Genomic DNA, 19,281 nt, shown 5'->3' on the forward strand with positions numbered 1-19,281 from the left:
TATCTTAAACTTCTATTTGTTATACCAGCAGTGGCTCAAGCTGTACTCTGTGCATTTTTGTTACTAATCAGGTGAGATGTGGCTTAGTCAAGGTATTTATCAAATCTGAGGTTACTGGCCTATGACAATGGATTCTAGACCTAGTGATGAAGTGTTTTCTGTACTTTAGAAGGTCAGCCTTGGAGTCAGTAATACAAAAGCCTCAAATGTCCTAGTCTCTCACCCAACTCTACCTACATATAATGGTTAAGATACTGGGCAAGTCACAAGTTGTCAGTGTCCCTGACTACAAGGCTTCAGAGAGGGAGTTGATCTCCAATTGTAGAGGGACTTTGTCACTGAGTATACCCTATACCAGTGAAATCATAGATTTGTCTGATATCATTATATAAACAACAACTAGTAGTAATAGTAGTAGTAAGAAATTTCTTTTACTATGTCAATACACAAGGCATGGAAATATTTTCAAATTAAGCAACCAAATTCTTGACTCTCCCCTAATTCCATGGTAAATATGTTAGCTAAATTCTAGCAAGAACCACAGGTTTTATATTCATTTAGTTTGCTTAAATCTATCTGGAAAGATATAGACCAATCTACAAGATGTCCATTAACTCACTAAGTTTCACCAGCCCCCAGGAACATCACTGGGGAATAATATTTAGGACTTTTTGTAGAGGTGGGACTAGACATGCATTGGTATGTTTTGGAACACTCCTTCCCATAGAGCGTTTCTTTATACTGCCCATACAAAAGTCAGTATGTTTCATTTAGCTTATTTATTTTTTTAAATAGAGCCATAATGACTTTCTGCTGGTTTCGTCTTTGTAAGTGGGAGCCCAGAGATGCCTTTTCATACAGTGTAGATATTACTCATTCAATGATGATTTGTGTAGACTTTCATATTCTCAGCCCTACATACATTTTTCTGCAAGTTATGCGATTCCTGGATAATATGAAAATAACTAACATAGTTGAGTTGCACTGCTTTTTCCTGAAGTAAGAAAATAATCATAGCATTTACAGTTGCCACTTTTAGAAAGAAAATTTAAAAATCAGTCATCATAATGCAAGATCTTAATCCAAGGCCATCAGTTGAGAAGTGAATAACAAGAGAATTCATCATATAATGTTTTGCAGTATAACTAAGGATATTACTTCTTTGCCAAAACATTTACTCCTTAGGGGAGAAATTATTAAAATGATTAGGTCAGCCTCACCTTCAGACAGTCCAAACTTGTGTGACTCAGAATTGAATAGGTTATCTTTCCCTTTCAATAAAATGATATTTATATATAATACATAAGTATTCTTATGTTCCATCCAACATGAGGGAGATGTAATTTAGAATTTTCATAAATGTAGTTCCCAAGAAATCTAATCACAATACCAAACTGTGCTTTTATTAGTTAATTTTTAGAACATGCTCACATGAAATAGGATAATATTGTGGATGTGGATAAGTTGAGGTTCACTCAAGGTACTTAGCAGAATAGAGTCTCTGATTTCAGGCATAGTGTTTTCTGACAGTATGCTCTTTTTTATGTTCTGGAATCTGTTATTCCCTCTCCAGGACGATGTTTTTCAAGTGAACAGTCCAATGTGCCTTCCAGTATTATCACATAATCAATATCATTTTATTGACAATGCTTTCAATTAACTTAACTAGTCAAAGCATTCCCAGCACCTTGCCAGGCCTGCTAATAGAAGCATAATAGGGAGATTATATGGTGAAAATGGCTGTGTAAGTGACAAACACATGCACCATGAACTAGAGCCATCTGGCACTACTGATCACAGCTGTTGGCATGGCTGGCACCCAATGGACCCTTAAAGAGCTCTGTGCTCTGCTGATACATCACTTCTCTCAATGGAGGAAGCCAACATGGATTGTCAAGCTAGGAATAATGGTGCTATATTCCTTATTACCTTCAATTAACTCTAAGGAATTGAGTTGCAAAATACCTTACCTTGCATTGTCATTCGGGTGGGTTCTGAAAACAGAGGAATGAGCAAGAGGTAGATGAGGTAGACAAATGAAAGCCCATTGTACCGGAAAGCACATGCTGCATTTAGAAAGAAGAGAAAGGGAAAACTGTATTAGTTAAACTGCCTCAAATAATGGAGAATCCAACAGGATTTCAGTGGTACACGCAATTACCAACTCAAGGTACATCACTAATTGTGTAAGTAGCAGTAATTGAGAATTATTGATTGAATTAGGGGTTCCCTATGTTCTATATAGTGGAGAATATGAAAAAATTGCAAGAGGTCACCTTGCCCTCAGAAAGGTTACAATTAAAGTGGGGAGGATAATACTAAAATAAATTAATGAATGGCTAAACTATATACGTCAACTTAATTCCAATTAACGTTTATTTCTTCTGTGCAGTGCTAGAAATGTCAGGGAAGATTAAATGCTAAATCATGTGATTCCTGTAAAAATACTATAGAAACTGAGAGATATGAGTTATAGGGTAAGTGACCGATTAAGGCTTTATAGAGAGATAGCACTCAATTTTGGCCCCAAAGGATGAGAGTAATAATAATAGCACTCAGTAAGATAACCATCATCTATTAAACACTTACTATCTACCAGGTACTGCTAAGCACTAGAAATAAAAAGAAAGGCAACAGTCCCTGTCTCAAGAAGTCTCAACAACATGGGAAGACATCATACAAACAAAATTTTTGTTATTCAGTAATTTTAGATTTTGTGATTTCTTTGTCACTGGAGTGATTTGCATTTCCTTCTCCAGTTCATTTTATAGATAAGAAACTGAGGCAGAGAGTTAACTGGCTTGCCAGGGTCACAAAGCTAAGAAGTATTGTGCTGATTTTAAAAATTCAAGAAACATAATTGCTGGCTAACTTAATAAGGCTAAATGGTTATTAATAAAAGGAGAGTTATTTGACTGTCTCTCTTAGCCCCAAGACAATTATGGTGGCAGAGCTCACAATTTATATATGTTTCAAAGCAATGAAGAGCTACTAATGACATTATATCACCCTTGGAAAGAGAAATTACCTCTACTCGGGCCACCACAGGCTTTGGTTATTTAGACAAAAGGATATATTTCCAACCAAGATTGAATAGAACACAATGGACATCTTAGATGAAATTTTATGTAGGATTGGGTGGGGTTTGACCAAGATGAAGACAGATAATGCAATCTTTTTATGAGTAATGTTCTTCAAAAAAACCAAACTTCCAGTCAGGACTTTGGAAGAAAATGTCCAGGGTTGGATTTTAACTCATGAAAATGAGTCTTCCTGATTCCATGGCCTGTCCACTGTGTTCCCTAACTGCTCAATGCAATAAATATTACTCTCTCTCTCTCTCTTTCTCTCTCTCTCTCTCTCTCTCTCTCTCTCTCTCTCTCTCTCTTTCTCTCCTCTCTCTCTCTGTGTGTGTGTGTGTGTGTGTGTGTGTGTGTGTGTATGTGAATGCTGTGTAATTATAATGACTAAATCTGGTTCCTGAGAAGAGATGAAGTAATGAATCTCTCTTTCCCTTTATTTCAGAGGTCAAGTACTATGGATATTTAGCATTGTATATAATGTCAATTGCATATATATCTTCCTAGAAAGACATGATTTCAATACTATAAAAATAAATAATATCATCCTGAAGTTTTGAGATTTTGATGAAAATGTGATGTCAATAGAATGGTTACTCCCTTCACTAATGTAATTCATAATTTGTCCACACTTTGCATCTGTCTCAATTTTTGTCCATATCTTTCCACCTATCCTCCATTATGTAATCCAACTGATGAATTGGGAAAAAAAAATTCCCATCTTCTTTTCTTTGGGAATATCAATTCACACTTCAAGTTATCGATCTTTTCTATGCAATTCTAGCTTGAACTTGAACTTGTTATACATTTTTCTAGGATGTCTTTTTTCATCATTTCTCATATATAAATTGTAAATAATATGGTGAAGCCTACTTTTACCTGATCAGTACCACTCAATTTTCCTTTAAAAATTATTATTTTTAAAAAATTTTTTCTACGAACTTCTGTTCTGTGAGGAACAAAGTCCAGGTAACACTCTTGTTAAAAGAATAGGTTTTATGGTTATGAACAATTTGATATCAGTGAAAATACTGTGTAATTTCCTCAGGAGAGGTTCACCCAATGTCTTCCCTCCTACTCAATTATGTCACTTCATTTTCACTCTGAATTCCCTTTCCAATAAATTGAATGTACAACAATCTTCATGTTGTAGGATGACTTTGTCCTCAAGAGATTTGATATCAAGAGATGATCTTAGCATAGTATGTGGCACAGAGTTGGTGCTTAATAAATGCTTATCCACTCCCCAATCCATTTTTCATTCATCTTCCCTCTCATTCAGAGAGAGAGGTTATACCATTTTTTTTTCATTTGGGGGGAAATCATCAAGGAGACTTAGTCTTTGGGTTTTTGATAGAATAGTATGCCCTCAAAAAAAAAACAAAACAAAACAAACAAAACACATGAAAACATTTGGACAACCTCATCTTCAGTAGAGAATCTTTTATTTGTATTTTTGTCAAATCTTCTGACTTAAGTGAATGTAATGACACTTAGAATTGTCTAAGTTTTATATACTTCTTGTTTTACATACCATTTCATAGCAATATTTGTTGGATATTTAGAGAAAGGTATTTCTATAGTCATATTTGTCAAAGAATCTTATATAATTTTAATGGCTGCATGGGAGATACCTTATCTAAATGTTTCTTTTTTGTTGTTCCACCACATCCAATGCTTTTTTACACAATTAATAAAACACAGAGATATCTGACATCCTATATGCCTGTCAATAATTCAGCTATAAGAATGATGCCTACCCTAGAATGTCTCATGAAAAATGCATTCCAATACGTAAATACCATTTTCATAAGAAAAAAGGTATAGAGAAAAGAAATTCCACTTAATTCCTATTTAGTTCTTTTAATGACTGCATTGTACAAAACATTGTCCTGGTAATATTCTAAACCAATTAGATCCTGACCCCAAAGTGCTTCTATCCAACATATACACATACAAGATTTGCACTGATAAATATGTAAAGAATAAAAACACTCCCAGAACACACACACACACACACACACACACACACACACCCCTAAAATTTAATAGTATTTTAGGAAAGAATAAAATAAAAACTATAAGGGAGAGAGAAAAGTGACAAAGGTAAACACACATAGAATAGGAGAAAAAAGAAAAGAAAAGAAAAAGAAGATGGGGAGGAATATAGTGTTTTAAGAAATTCATTTCAATGTGACTTAATTTTTCTGTTTCAGCCATATAATTACTGCCACATTTTATTGGCATTTAAATGTTCTTATAATATCCAGTCTTATTATTTTAGATTTTAAAGTTAAATGCTCTCAGAACTATTTATCCTATTTTCTTCATATCCACAACAGTAGCAAACAAAATCCCATTATCTACCTCAGGGGTTACAAAATCTTAAATGCAAAGAGCCTCCATTTCAACTCAGGGCATTCAGATTGAGCATAATCTAAATTGGTAACAGCCTGAAGGGTCTTTGTTTATTTTAACAGTTGCCAAATCGGTAGATATACATTACTTAGAGAGAGTAACTTCATTAATAAATGATAAAAGACTTCTATCAATTCAGTGTTTCCATGTCGTATTTTTAAATATTCTGTACTTGTGCACTCTAAAGAGGTCAATTGCTTTTTGAAGATAAAGCCTCTCAGTGTACAAAATTTGGATCCAATTTTCAATTTCTAGAGGGTATACCAAGAATCTTTATTGAAATACAAATGAAAAGTAACTAAAAGAAACAGCTGCTGTTTATTTACAATGATAGAGTTGACAGAGTAAGGGGGAGACATTTAAAAAAAAAAAAACTAATACAGATTCTTATTAAGGAACAAAGGATATCTTTGGAATTAGACACAGGAAAACATTCCTAAGTTCATTGTCTATTTGTGCAGTACTCTTCCCTTCATTATAATTGTCTTGTGTTTTACATCCGCTGAAGTCTCAAATTTCCCAAACATACGGGATGTGTTAGAACAGAAGCCAGACAAATGTTTCTGTTCCCTTTTCCTTTACCCTCTAACCTTGACGCCCATGATAGATATGTAAGGGTCACAGTTCCTGTCCCAAATGTTTCCTTACTTTTTTTTTTTTAATTTGTAAAGAAGGTTTGTTCATATCAACTTTTCTATTGTTTAAGTTGCCAGAAATTTCTTTACATATCTATACTTAGTATGTGTCATCTCCAAAATTCTTTTAGTTTGTTTCAAAAGAATATCAAATATCTGAGGAAAATGCAACGGAGAACAGGATCAGATAAGTGGGGATTTTAATCTTATTCTCAACTTGTTCAGAATCCTCTACTGGCTACTAAAACAATAATGCAAATTTATTTTCATAAATTGTATGTGCATGGCTTATTTTTTCCCCAGGTGTAGTTTATCATAAAATGACTCATTTATAGGATAGATGTCTATAAATGTCAAAATTAATGTGGATAAAAAAATCTGTTAAATCCCTATAATCTATTCTTTTCTGGGGACCCCAAAACAATAAAACTGATTTGGAAAAAGGACCAGGCCTATGAAGGTTTCCTTTTAAATGTATATTGTCCAATTCTGTACATCTCTATTTTCCTCTGAAATCTGAATAGTAATTAGTTGCCTTACATAGTTTATACCTCATGGATAAAGATTATGAAAATTATCCCCGTTCTATCAGGAATTATTTGAAAACTAAGTATAAGTGTGTACCTGCTAAGTGGGAGACCCTATTAAGGGATGGAGATACAAAATAAAAATTTAAAAATTCCTATCCTCAAGGAGATTGTATTCTACCAAAAGAAACAATGTATATACACATATAAGTAAATACAGAGAAAAATTCAAAGTATTTTCAAGAGGGGGAGAACTGGAGGTAGGGGAGTATTGGATGAGAGAGAGAGAGCAGAAAAGACCCCTTAAGCTTATTTTGGAAGGAATCTTGGGACTCTATTAATTGCTTTGAACATACTAATTATCCAAATAGCTATTCTAGCAGAATGTTGAACAAAAACTACTTAAAATAAGCTTCATTTTAAAGCAAAACTTTGTAATACTTGGGGATTGTTCACCTTGGTTGAAAAATAAAGTATATATTTTGAAGAATAATTATTCAAATGGAAGCTAGGCGATGGAGCAGTGACCTTGGAGTTAGGAGGACCTGGATTCAAATTTGGTGTCAGATGTTTATTGGCTGAGTGATCCTGGGTAAGGAACTTAATCCTGACTATCTTTCCTATCTCCCCCCCCCCAAAAAAAAAAACTAGTCAAGAAAATCAAATTTCTATTTTCTATTTGTGCCAATTTTTAAAACTTTTTATTTCTTTTTTTCCCCCAGTCAAATTTTTTTGAAATTTCCTTTAATATTAAAAAAAATTATTTTACCCTCTACTTCACTATGTCTTATCCCAAGTACAACTTCTGTTCTCAAGATAGAACAATTTGATCATGAAAACCTAAGAAAGGTTGGCATGGCCATCATTCTAATTAATTATTCATTTGTTGCTTTTTGATTTTTATGTTTAACAAAGCATTGCTCCTCTCTGAAAAGCCATGAAAAAAAAAAATGCTGACTCGATCATTGACAATAAGGTCTCCTACTAAATCGAAATTGTCAGGGTCAGAACTTCATCAGAATACTAATTTTGAGATTTAGTTCTCCATAGTGACATGCCTGAATCTCATTGACTCCAGTGGGAACTTGTTGTGTTAGACCTAGGTCACAATCATGAATAAATGATGTTTTCCTTTTCAAAAGTTAGACTAGTCATTTTCTCTCCCCTCTCCTTACCCCCTGTCATGGGTCTTATCTATTCATAAGCACCCAATTACAACTATGGGGAAAAGGTGTCATGGTAATGGCAAATACCAGGGGGTGCTGCTGCTCATGTTGGCTTTATGGGAATATTTTCCTAGCAGCGATGGCTTTTGAGTAACAGAATTAATTTACTGCCTGCTATGGTTTCCTTCTTTCAAGAACTTAGGAAAAATAGATTTTTTTTAGTAAGCTTTTACTGTAGACTTTAGTATATTACATATTATTCTTGGCAACAGCCCCTCTGGACTGATGTGTGCATTAGCATGAAGAGAAATCAATTCAGCCAGCAGTAATGAAGTCATATTTCTTCTGTCTTCAACTTACAAGGCTGCCTGACAGTTGTATCTTGTTGAACAACTTCTACAGCTGAAAAATTGATTACATAGCCTGGTGATCTGGTTCACGAATCTTCTTTGAGTATCTAAGTTCTGCTCTCAGTTTCATTTAACAGCTGTAGCTGAACTCATTATGGATTCTCTGTTGCAGAAATGTTGCCCGCAAGGCACTCAGTCAGCAGGGGGGAAGAGACGACAAATTGACTGTCCTTTGGCTTCAGTACAAAGCTAAAGGAAGTCATTGGCAAATTTCTCCTGACAGTCTTCCCGACTTCTTCCTGGGGAGCATCTGTCTTTGAAAGCTTAAGTCAAGCAACATATGGAGCTAACTCTGCTACTTCCAGATACTGATGTTACTGCTGGCAGAAGAGATACACCTTTTCAAAAAGTAAAACCAGATTATTTAAAATGCTCTGGGTTTTATACCACTAAAGACAATAATACTAATTAGAAGCAGATCACTGGCCAGAATGAGTTCTCTGCTTCCAAATCAACACCCAAAGCAATAGAAAAATTGATCCAGTGCCTTGAAAAATCAGCTTTTTCCTCAATAAACCTCATTACATTTCTACTTCTCTCTTTTAAATGACATCTTTAATTTTAGACTTATAATCATAGGATCACACATTTGGGAATGCAATGGAGAAGTAAATCCATCTTATCAGACACTATCTATAAGCAATGCTTTCATATTGATTATCTCCCATCATGACAAAGAAGGAAAGCAGTACTTCTTCACATTTTTCCTTTACCTTACTTCCTACTTAACATTTTATCTGTCACTCTGAAATGCTCACAAAACCCAATGGTAGTCCAGGTATGGAATGCCATAAGAATTTTTCCTGACATGTCCCTAAAAACATACCCAGGCAACCTAAGTCTCTTAGGGCTCTCTAATTCTGCCATTCCCCTCCTTAATTTTTCCATTTTGACAAGGAGATAATTATTCTGCAAGCATTTTCTCAATTTGCTTCCTATCCCAAGTAAATAAGAATCATCTTGGATATAAATAATTAATAGATTGGCCAGAAGTAGCATATCAGAACATCTGGATTCACCTCATGGTTCTGATCCTTTCTTGCAATATGATTTTTGATCAGTCTCTATCTCAAATTCCTCTTTTATAAAAGGGAGATAATAAAATCTATACTGTTACTTCAGAAGGCTGCATTATAATGAGAAAAAATGCATCTTAATGGATAGAGGATTAGACTCAAAATCAGAAAGATCTGGGTTGAATTCCAAAATTGGAATAGTCACACATGGAATTTATTGCAATATTCAAGCTAGAGAAAATAAAGTGATGTCTGAAAAGAAAATAAAAGGTGTGGCTAACAAGAACAATGTTTAAAATTTAAAAAGGGAAAGGCGTTTCTATGAAGAAAAAATATTTTCTTAACATTTATAATATATTACATTTAGGTATACAAGAAGAAGTGGGGATAAAATACTCCCCCTAAATCACTTTCCTTAGCTCAAAGAACAATTGACTATGCATAACTTTCTTAAGGAAGAAAAAGTATAGCTGAAACAAAAAGTTCAATTTTTATTCTTCTCAAAAATGGAATTCATTTTAATACTCAGAACTTTGAAACATTTTGCTAATCCTCAGCATTGCATACCTAATGTCTCCTATATAGAAACATATTTCCAATGAACTGTTCTGTCATGTGATTTATCAATGGATATCACATTTATTCTTATAAAAAACTGAAGGATTTCATCAATAACTCTAAGGCAAGCACAGCTAAGTCCCTTTACAGCAAATTATTTAATTTAATTTCTCCTTAGTTCAAGAAACTTCAGTGGCTCCCTATTGCCTAACAAACTTTTCAGCTTGACATTAAGTCATTCACAATCGCTATCTAACCTATCTTTCCTGCTTTATTCCATTTTAATAAATAAATGTATGAATTAAAAGGCATCCATTAAGAACTTTACATAACAATGGAGAGGCAAATAGAAAGAAAAGTAAAAAATATTGCCAAATAGTTTTACATTTTGTCTTCTACTTCCATGCTTTTGTATATACTGTCCCCCATGCCTGAAACAAACTTTTTTTTTTTTTTTACCTCTGATTTTCAGAACCATTAACTACTTTCAAGGCCCAGTACAGGAGTCACTTTCTAGAGGAAACTTCCTGAGTTCCTCAATTCTTAGATCTCTCTTTATCCTCAAGTTATTAACTATTATTTACATATTTACATAATGAAATCCACAGATGAATATAGGGTCCTTAAATACAAATAATGTTTTTGTTTGTTTGTTTTTGTTTGACTATCCCATATGCCTAATATGATTCATGGAACAAAGTAGGTAGCCACTTAATAAATAATAAATAAATAAATAATGATAAATAGACCAATTTGATCTAATTCTGTTAAAGAAATATTTAAATAATAAATTGAATGAGATCGTTACTTCTTTGACCTCTCTGAACACTCCTATACTTATTTCCCAACCAACCAGAACAGGGTTCCAAATTTCTAGTGGTCTAATTTTAGGTGTTTATCATGAATGATGTTTAAGATGCCCTTATTGTGGATTGAAAAATAAATTGAAATATTCAGGAAGAGGAGAACACTAGATTGAGTGCAAAAGGTTTTAAGGTTCACTATTTGAAAGTAGACACACCCTTTTGTACTTTCTTAATTTGTTTTTCTTTATTTTTTCAGCTAAAAAAGGAGGAAAGTCTAAGAACCAAAATTAAGTCTGTTTTTGTTCTTTTTTTTAAAAAAAGGAAATTAAACAAGGGTTGAATTAGATGATAATCTAAGGTCCATTCCAGTTTTTAACATCATATAAATCTACAATAAAAAAAAAGTCACTGGCACACAAAAGTCCTGAGCCAATAAAATCTAAGGCTATAGATCAAATTAATATTACATTCAAGAAACTAAATAGGTGAGAGTACATTGGAAAAACAAGATGGAAAGCAAGACATAGATTCTGATTAGCCTGTATATAAGCCTGTATTACTATTTTTAGAAGCTCACTATCCTCTTCTTAATACAGATGATGGATGGAAAGGGAGCAATTCTAATTTTTCACATAGAAGCAACTAGAATGCATTTTTTTCCCTTTTCCCCTAAGCTCTCATCTGGAATCTGTTAAATTCTGCAGAAGTTTGCCTAGAAATACAGCCTAAAAGTTAGGGAAAAATAATTTCTGGCTTTTTGTTTAAATTTTCTTGAGAAATACACCTTAGGGACATCAAAACTTCTTTCCCTAAACATCATCCAGATAATAATAATAAAGAGAAAAATTAAATGGGAAAAATAATGCAAAATACTCCCAATTGACTGTATAAAAATGTGTGAACTCCTTCAGGGCAGGAAATGTGTGGTTTTTACTCTGGTATCCTAAACCTCCAGCACTCTCCCTGAACACTTAGTAGGACTAGCAAAGTAATCCCTTAGTGAATTACAAACTTCTCAAATAGAAAACCTAATCTGAATCTTTCTTTTAACTTCTAGGTAATAGAAATCTTTTCATTCCACCAGAGTTCTTGAAGATGAGGCTTTTTGTTTTAATGAGTGCTGAAAGATTGAGTCCACTTTTCACTTATATCTTGGTCTTTTCAAATTTCAAGATGCTTATAACTGCATTTCTTTCCTCCAAAATGTCCCAGCCCTTTCATCACCAGGAAAGTTATCAATTTAATTCAACAAATGTTTATGAAATGTCTATTGTGGACAAGATGCTATAGTAGGTATTGGGAATAAAACGACAAATATTTAAAAGATCCCTTGCCCACAAAGGGCTTATATTTTTACGGGGAAAGGTAAGATACAATCTGTACATAAGTAGATATAAAGCATAGAGACCTTTTCAAAAAAGTTAATTCAATGAACATGACAAGGAACTCTCTCTCTCTCTCTCTCTCTCTCTCTCTCTCTCTCTCTCTCTCTCTCTCTCTCTCTCTCTCTCTCTCTCTCTTCCTCCTTCCCTCCCTCCTTCCCTCTCTCTCTCTCTCTCTTTTGGACTTTTGGGGGAAACTTGGGAAACTCCCTCAGAGAAGCTCTCCCCTGAGAGACCCATCCCAGGGAATCAAGACACAGTGGTTTCATTCTATTATCTGGATGAGATTAGTGAGTCCAGGACCATTCCTATTTAGCTAGAGCTGGAGATCAAGATTTCTATCCACCTTTATTTGAATTGGCGATTAGTCCAGGGACTCATTCAATTCAAAGATTCTCTATTCTGATTCCAATGCAAACTGCTCTCTGCCCCTACCTAGATCTACCCATATAACAAGCTTCTTTCAGCCCAACTCCTTGCAGAGGACCTAAAAGCAGGAATTATGCCAAGGAAGTTCTCTTTCTTCTTGGCATAGCTGCGACCCTCTGCCCTCTGAAAAGACATTCTCTTTTCAACCTTACTCCCTCTTTATCTCTCTCTATTCACCTCTCTGTCTGGACTTCTCTGTTAGAAACTTTCTCTGCTAGAGGATTTTTCTGCTTGATCTTTACTTCTCTATCGGGACCCTGCCACTAAGGAAGTCAGCCTGCAAAAGCTGACTTCTCAGTTCTAATAATAATCTTCTTTTGCCAATTTAACTTTTTGGATTTGTAAACTCATTTACAAAGGACCTGCACCTACCAGAAGGGGGTTCCCACAACTCCCTGCCTGCGGGGAACCTCATCAAACGCAAACATGTTCTATTTGATTCAGTAACACCTAATCCCTAGCTGTTTCATGAACAAGGCACTCCATTTCTTGACTCTAGATTATTTTCTCAGTTTGTCCCCCTTGTCTGGAATGCTCTTCTTCCTCTACTTTAATAACTTTCCTAACTTCCTCTAAATCCCAACTAAAATCTCACCTTTTTACAGAAGCCTTCCTTAACTCCTCTCAATTCCAGTGCTTTTCCCTCTGTTAAGTATTTCCTATTTATCCTGTATGACAGCTTCCTTTGTATATATCCGTTTATTGTCCTCCCCGCCCCCCACCCCAAGCCCCATTAAATGGTAAATTCCTTGAAAGTAGGGACTGATTTTTCATTCCTTTCATATCCCCGGCACTTTAGCAAAGTGGCCAGGACATAGTTGGCCCTTAAATGTTTCTTGATAGTTTGAGAACAAAGTCAAACAATTTAAAATACACCAGGGCAAAAAAAAAAAACCTTCATTATACTAAAACCACAATGAAGTGGGAAGGCCCTTGAACATATATGTGTCTCCTCTTTTTTCATGACTTTGTGCCAACTAAACCCCAGGGATAGCCATAGTATAATTCTCACCTTGGAAAGTAAAGTTATCTCTATTTTATAGCAGAGGAGATAAGAAATAGTGACACTTTTTTCTGCCTCACTAGTTACTGCTTTATTCATTTGCTTTACAGTCTTATTTGATGCAAAAACAAACAAATGATGAATTCAATGGAGAAAAGATGTCAAACTAGTTTGAAAATCCCAATTCTGTTGCATATTGACACAATCTTGGTATCACTGATCCAACTTGGTTCTTTTCTCCTCCTTAATTGTTATTTACACCAAGATTGTAAGATTATAGATTTCGAGGTGGCAGGGACCTTAAACATCTACTAGTCTATTCTTGTTTTACACATGAAGTAACTGAAGCTCAAAGGTTGACTTGCTCAAGTTGTCATAGATATTTGGCCTCAAACAGTCAAACTAACACTGGCTTTTGGTTTTTGGAAGGGGAGAGGTGCTACCTGTAATTTGTTTGATTTTGGAGTTTCTTTTTTTTTTAGCCTTTTTCTTTTTAATACACGTATAGATAATTTTCAACATTCACCATAGTAAAACCCTGTATACCAAAATTTTTTCCTCCCTGCTCTCCTTCTCCCCCCTCTCCTAGACAGCAAGTAATCCAATATATGTTAAACATGTGCAATTCTTCTATACAGATTTCTACAATTATCATGCTGCACAAGAAAAATAAGATCAAAAAAGGAAAAAAAATGAGAAAGAAAAGAAGATACAAGCAAAAACAACAAAAAAGTGAAAATACTATGTTGTTATATCTATTAAATTCCCGTAGTTCTCTCTCTGAGTGCAGATGACTTCATCACAAGACCACTGGTACTGGCCTAAATCACTGCAATGTTGAAAAGAGCCAAGTCCATCAGAATTGATCACTGTATAATCTTGTTGTTTCTGTGTACAATGCTCTCTTGGTTATACTCACTTCACTTAGCACCAGTTTATGTAAATTCAAGTCTTTTTAAAATCATCCTGATGATCATTTCTTATAGAACAACAATATTCCATAACATTCACGCACCATAACTTATTCAGCTATTCTCCAACTTATTCAGTATTCTCATACACTAAGTTTCCAGTTTCTTGTCACTACAAAAAGGGCTGCTATAAACATTTTTGCACATGTGGGTCCTTTTCCCTTTTTTATGATCTCTTTGGGATACAAGTCCAGTAGAGACACTGCTGTATCAAAAGGTATGTACAGTTTGGGTTCTGGAGTTTCTAATGAAGAAACTTCTTTGAAGATTGGTAGATAAGTCACTTTCTGTAATTACAGGATCTGCATTCAAAACTTTTCTATATGATTAAGACTTTACTTTTGGACAGCCTCCTTGAGCCTCAGTGCTTTCATCTATAAAATAATTTAGTCTAACTGATATCCAAGGTACCTTCTAGCTATAGTTTTACTACCCTATGATTGAAAACCATGATAGAATACAATCTTAGAGAATTACCTGTGGCACTATGAAGTGAAGGGACTTATTTGCTCAGCTTTTTAATGTTTATTTGCTCAACATTAAAAAGCTACTACATGTTAGAGATGAGATTTGAACTTCCTAACTCCAAATCGGCCATTCTGTTCACTATTCCATACTGTCTCTCCATATTATCATACTAAATATTGCCGATTTGGTTACTTTGTAAACTGAATTGGGTTTTGGTCTTGTTTTTATTTATTTATACTTACCCTTATTGAATTAGAGTATCACTGAATATGGATTTTCCTCTCTCATTAAAATTCCATTCAAATATTCTTTTCAGTGTCAGCAACTACAATAAATTTCATTCTGTTTGGTAAGTTAAAGCTTTCAGTTCAGTACTCCAAATGATTGAGTTCATACTGTGATTCAGTGAATGAAACCCATATGTATTAATCTGAATATAGGAAACCACCTCAAAGAAATGGTATATCTGTGAGCCTTCACAGGGATAAAAATGTTAGTGATCCATTAATTATCAGAATTATGAAAGTTACTGATGCCATAAGTGTTATAATCATGTAATCATGTCTTTCTTTAAAAAAAAAGTTATAGAAAGACTTGCATGGAAGTCACAGTGGCAAATAAATTAAGAGGAAGACATTGAAATTAGGAAATAGTAAAATTTAAAAAAAATTGGACTTGAAAACTTTCATAAAGTTGGTGAACATATAAAATGTTCATTGATGATGGATTCTAGTTTTTTGGCCAATCTTTCTTATAAGAAAAATCAGACAAATAAATAATTCAGATTTTTATGGGAAGTCATACAGGAACATGAAAATGATAAATCCTTTCCATACTTAAGAGAACTGGAATTGAAGATTCAAATTTATACAGTGCAACCTCTGCCTCAGTCACCATGCAAGAGTGGCGTAGTTGGGTAAAAAGCAATATAGAAAGTAATGGTAAAGGGAATTGTGTGGTTCTCAATTTAGTTTTCAGGTCTGATAGCTGTAAAAGTCAGTGAAGAGAAGTGAGAATGAGAAAACAAAACAAAACAAAACAACTAATGTATATTCTCCATAGGCAAAAGTACAACCAAACATCTATATACTATATAACCAAGGTATCTCTCAGCTTATATAATATATAACAAAGGTATTCTCTTTTAAATGTTGTAAAGATATTTTACATTTAAATTTGAATCAATTTAAATCATTTAAATCAACTAGAAGAACAGAACATCTATACTTGGGTTTTTTGAAACACTGGAGGTCAATCAATTCTTGTAGTATACTAAGTTTACTTCCTACATTACCTGTCTCTTGCAGTTTTCTCAAACTGTTTTTAATGTTCAAGTTAGAAATATTTTTAACGACTCTTCTCTCTCCTTCCAGGATTCCACTGAAGCTTATAAAATCTCTTTTTCAGTATTTCATTGTTACTGATGGTAATTTACCCACTGATGAAACTAATTATTTTCCAGGATAGCTGATTTCTTTACCCACTTAAAAATAATTTCAGCTCTCTTCAGTTATAAGAGTGAGAGAGGTTTGGGATCAAAAAAAAAAAAGAGAGAGAAAATTAAAAATGTGTAAGAATTAGAGAAACTTTATCTTTTAATCCCTAATTAGATAAAATTCATGTTAGACCCTGTACTTACACAAACTTTCACATTTCATAGGAAGAAAACAAAATGCAATGTCAGAGTTATTGTCTGGCATACTATCAATCAGAATTTACTATTGACTAAATGTTCCTACTTGGAAATGCAGTTATATCTATTTTGTGTGGTTAAGAGGATATAAAATATTCTAATATGCCTTTTGGGACAGGCAGGTGATACAGTGGATAGAATACGAGGGCTGGAGTTAAGAAGACTCATTCTTCATGAGTTCAAATCCTTTATCAGACTCTTGCTAGCTGTATGACTCTGGGCAAGTCACTTAACCCTGTTTGTCCTAGTTCCTCAGTAAAATGAATTAGAGATGGCAATGACAAATCATTCTAGTATCTTTGACAAGAAAATCCCAAATAGGATCACAAGGAATTGTAGATGGGCAAAATGACATAACAATATATCTTTTGAATAAGTGAGGAATAATTAAATGATGTCCATTAGCTCTTTGGTGGTTATTATATTATATATATATATATATATATGTGTGTGTGTGTGTGTGTGTGTGTGTGTGTATTTGCATTATTGTATGCATATGTGTGTGTATAATTATTTTAAAAAATGATATTATCCTAAAGTGATAATTCTCATTGGTTCTATTATCTCTTTCCTTGGCATGTATGCCAAACACAAAGAAAGGCTTGATATACATTAAATAATTGTAACAGCACTTTTATGGCACAGAACATTGGAAACAAAGTGAATACCCATAATTTGGGGAATAGCTGAACAAATTGTCATAAATAAATTTTGTTTTGGAATATGAATATTGTTTCACCATAAGAAACAACAAATCCTGGAGGAGGAATTCAGAAACATTACAGAACAAGGAAAATAAAAGAGGAGAATTATATGTATATGACTGCAATGATTGAAATTAAAACACTATGACTAGTCATCGTTCCAGGGAACAGATAATAGATTTCTCTCTGCACTTGGTAGAGAAGGCAGAGAAATGTGAGGGTAGGATTTGTAGGATTTCACAGGCACTCTCATAGGTGGTCATTATATAAGTGGTTCAATTTTACTGAACTCATTTTCTTTGTTATAAGAGAGGTTCTATTTGAAGGGAGGGGGGAAAGAAAAGATAGGGAGAGTAGATTTTGGGAAATGACTATCATAGGATAAGAAAAGAAAGGCATTAATAAAATGCAATGCATTTATAGAATATCTCCTCATTTGCATTTGGACCACTTCACAGACACAAACTGACATGTGTGTGATTGTTTATCACTATTGCCGCCACCACCACCACCACCCACATACAAATACAAGGCTGAAACTTGCAGAATTAAGAGGGTTTAATTTTTTATCTTGGGTGTCACTTTTTCTGATTTGCAAACCCAAAACATATTTACTATATAAAACTGAAACAAAGTTATTTGTAAATAAAGTCACTTATTGGATTCTGGAATTTGTCTAGAAAAAGAATAACTTTTGCTTACACATATAGTTTAATAAGATTTCTGAACAACTTTCTTCCCACAACTTCTGAAATACATAAAACAAATATTATTACTATTATAGATGAAGGAACTGAGGCTTAAAACAATAAATACACTGATATATGGTCACTTGCTGATATGTTTTGGGTTTTTCAGTACCAAGACAAAGACTCTTTGTGTTGCATCACTAATATTTTTCACACTGTGATAATAATAAAAGATATAGGGCTCTGACTTAAGAAAAGATGATGAAGCTCTGACATGATTTTTTTAACCTGGAGAAGAGTAGTTATAATTTTCAGGTATATAAAAATTTTTGTTCAACAGAATTAAGTTTCCTAGAGTCCTTGAATAAAGACAAATTAAAGAAAATAATCTTAAAAGGCAACATGAAAGGTTCAGACCAGATGTCAAGGATAACTTCTGGGCAGCAAAGAATGTTAGACACCAGAGAAGATCTGAGAAATATGTGTGCATTTTTTTTCTTTCTCTGTAGACCTTTAAAAGAGAATCAATGATTCTCTGGGTCTAAAGTATCAATAATATGATGAAATCTAACCTTCATTAAACCAGAATGGTTTTTTCCATTCCTTTACATACCCCAACTCTATGAATCCTTCAAATTATATTCATATTCTACACTGCTTCAAGTTAATTTTTTTCCATAAAATTTCCCCTGACATAGGATATACTTAATTTTCTTCCATTTTCTATGATGCAGTATTATTCCATGTGTTATTTATTGTCTCCCTAACTTTATTGTTAACTCTTTGAGAACAGGAACTCTGACTTATGTTTCTGATTTCTGTATGTTCCATAGTATTTATCAGTTAAGCAATGGGTACATAGGGATAATAATTAGAGAGGTTCAAAACACTAATTTGTCAATTGGTGATATAAGGAAAGAAAAGGAAAAGAAAGGAATTTGTAGCTGTTCTTTCCTTTAATCATCAATTCTTCAGATTCCTTCTATTCTAGGACTTTGAAAAAGGAGTAGAAATATTTACAATTTGACTATGTTTGTTTTTTTGGGTTTTTTTAATAACTTTTTATTGACAGAACTTGACTATATTTGAACTTTTGAAACACTTTTGAAATATAAAGTTGGAGGCATAAAGACCCAAGTTTCAATAATAACAACTTATTAGTTACATGATAAGTGATGTAATCTCATTCAGCCTCGTTTAACTCATCTATCCTACCTCACAGGATTAATTTGAGGATCAGAGGAAATATGTGTAAAATGCTTTGTAATGTTGGGCATTTTGACAAGATAACCTATAGTTAGTAACTGAGCTTTGGTTAAAACAATG

The 19,281-nt window shown here is 33.7% G+C and overlaps 1 protein-coding gene across 2 annotated transcripts in view; it reads right to left on the reverse strand.

Annotated features, from left to right (window-relative positions):
* LOC127544030 (piezo-type mechanosensitive ion channel component 2-like) overlaps window positions 1-19,281 on the reverse strand; it is a 195,783-nt gene that overhangs the window by 101,385 nt on the left and 75,117 nt on the right. For both annotated transcript variants that reach the window (XR_007949361.1, XM_051970475.1), the window contains exon 2: window positions 1,971-2,066. Coding sequence is in view for 1 of the 2 variants with exons in the window: in XM_051970475.1 (XP_051826435.1) it covers window positions 1,971-2,066 (96 nt within the window). In the remaining variant the exon portion in view is untranslated. The remainder of the gene's footprint in view (window positions 1-1,970; window positions 2,067-19,281) is intronic.

The sequence above is a fragment of the Antechinus flavipes genome, chromosome 1 (genome assembly GCF_016432865.1).
Source record: "Antechinus flavipes isolate AdamAnt ecotype Samford, QLD, Australia chromosome 1, AdamAnt_v2, whole genome shotgun sequence".
In the NCBI taxonomy this organism is placed as follows: domain Eukaryota; kingdom Metazoa; phylum Chordata; class Mammalia; order Dasyuromorphia; family Dasyuridae; genus Antechinus; species Antechinus flavipes.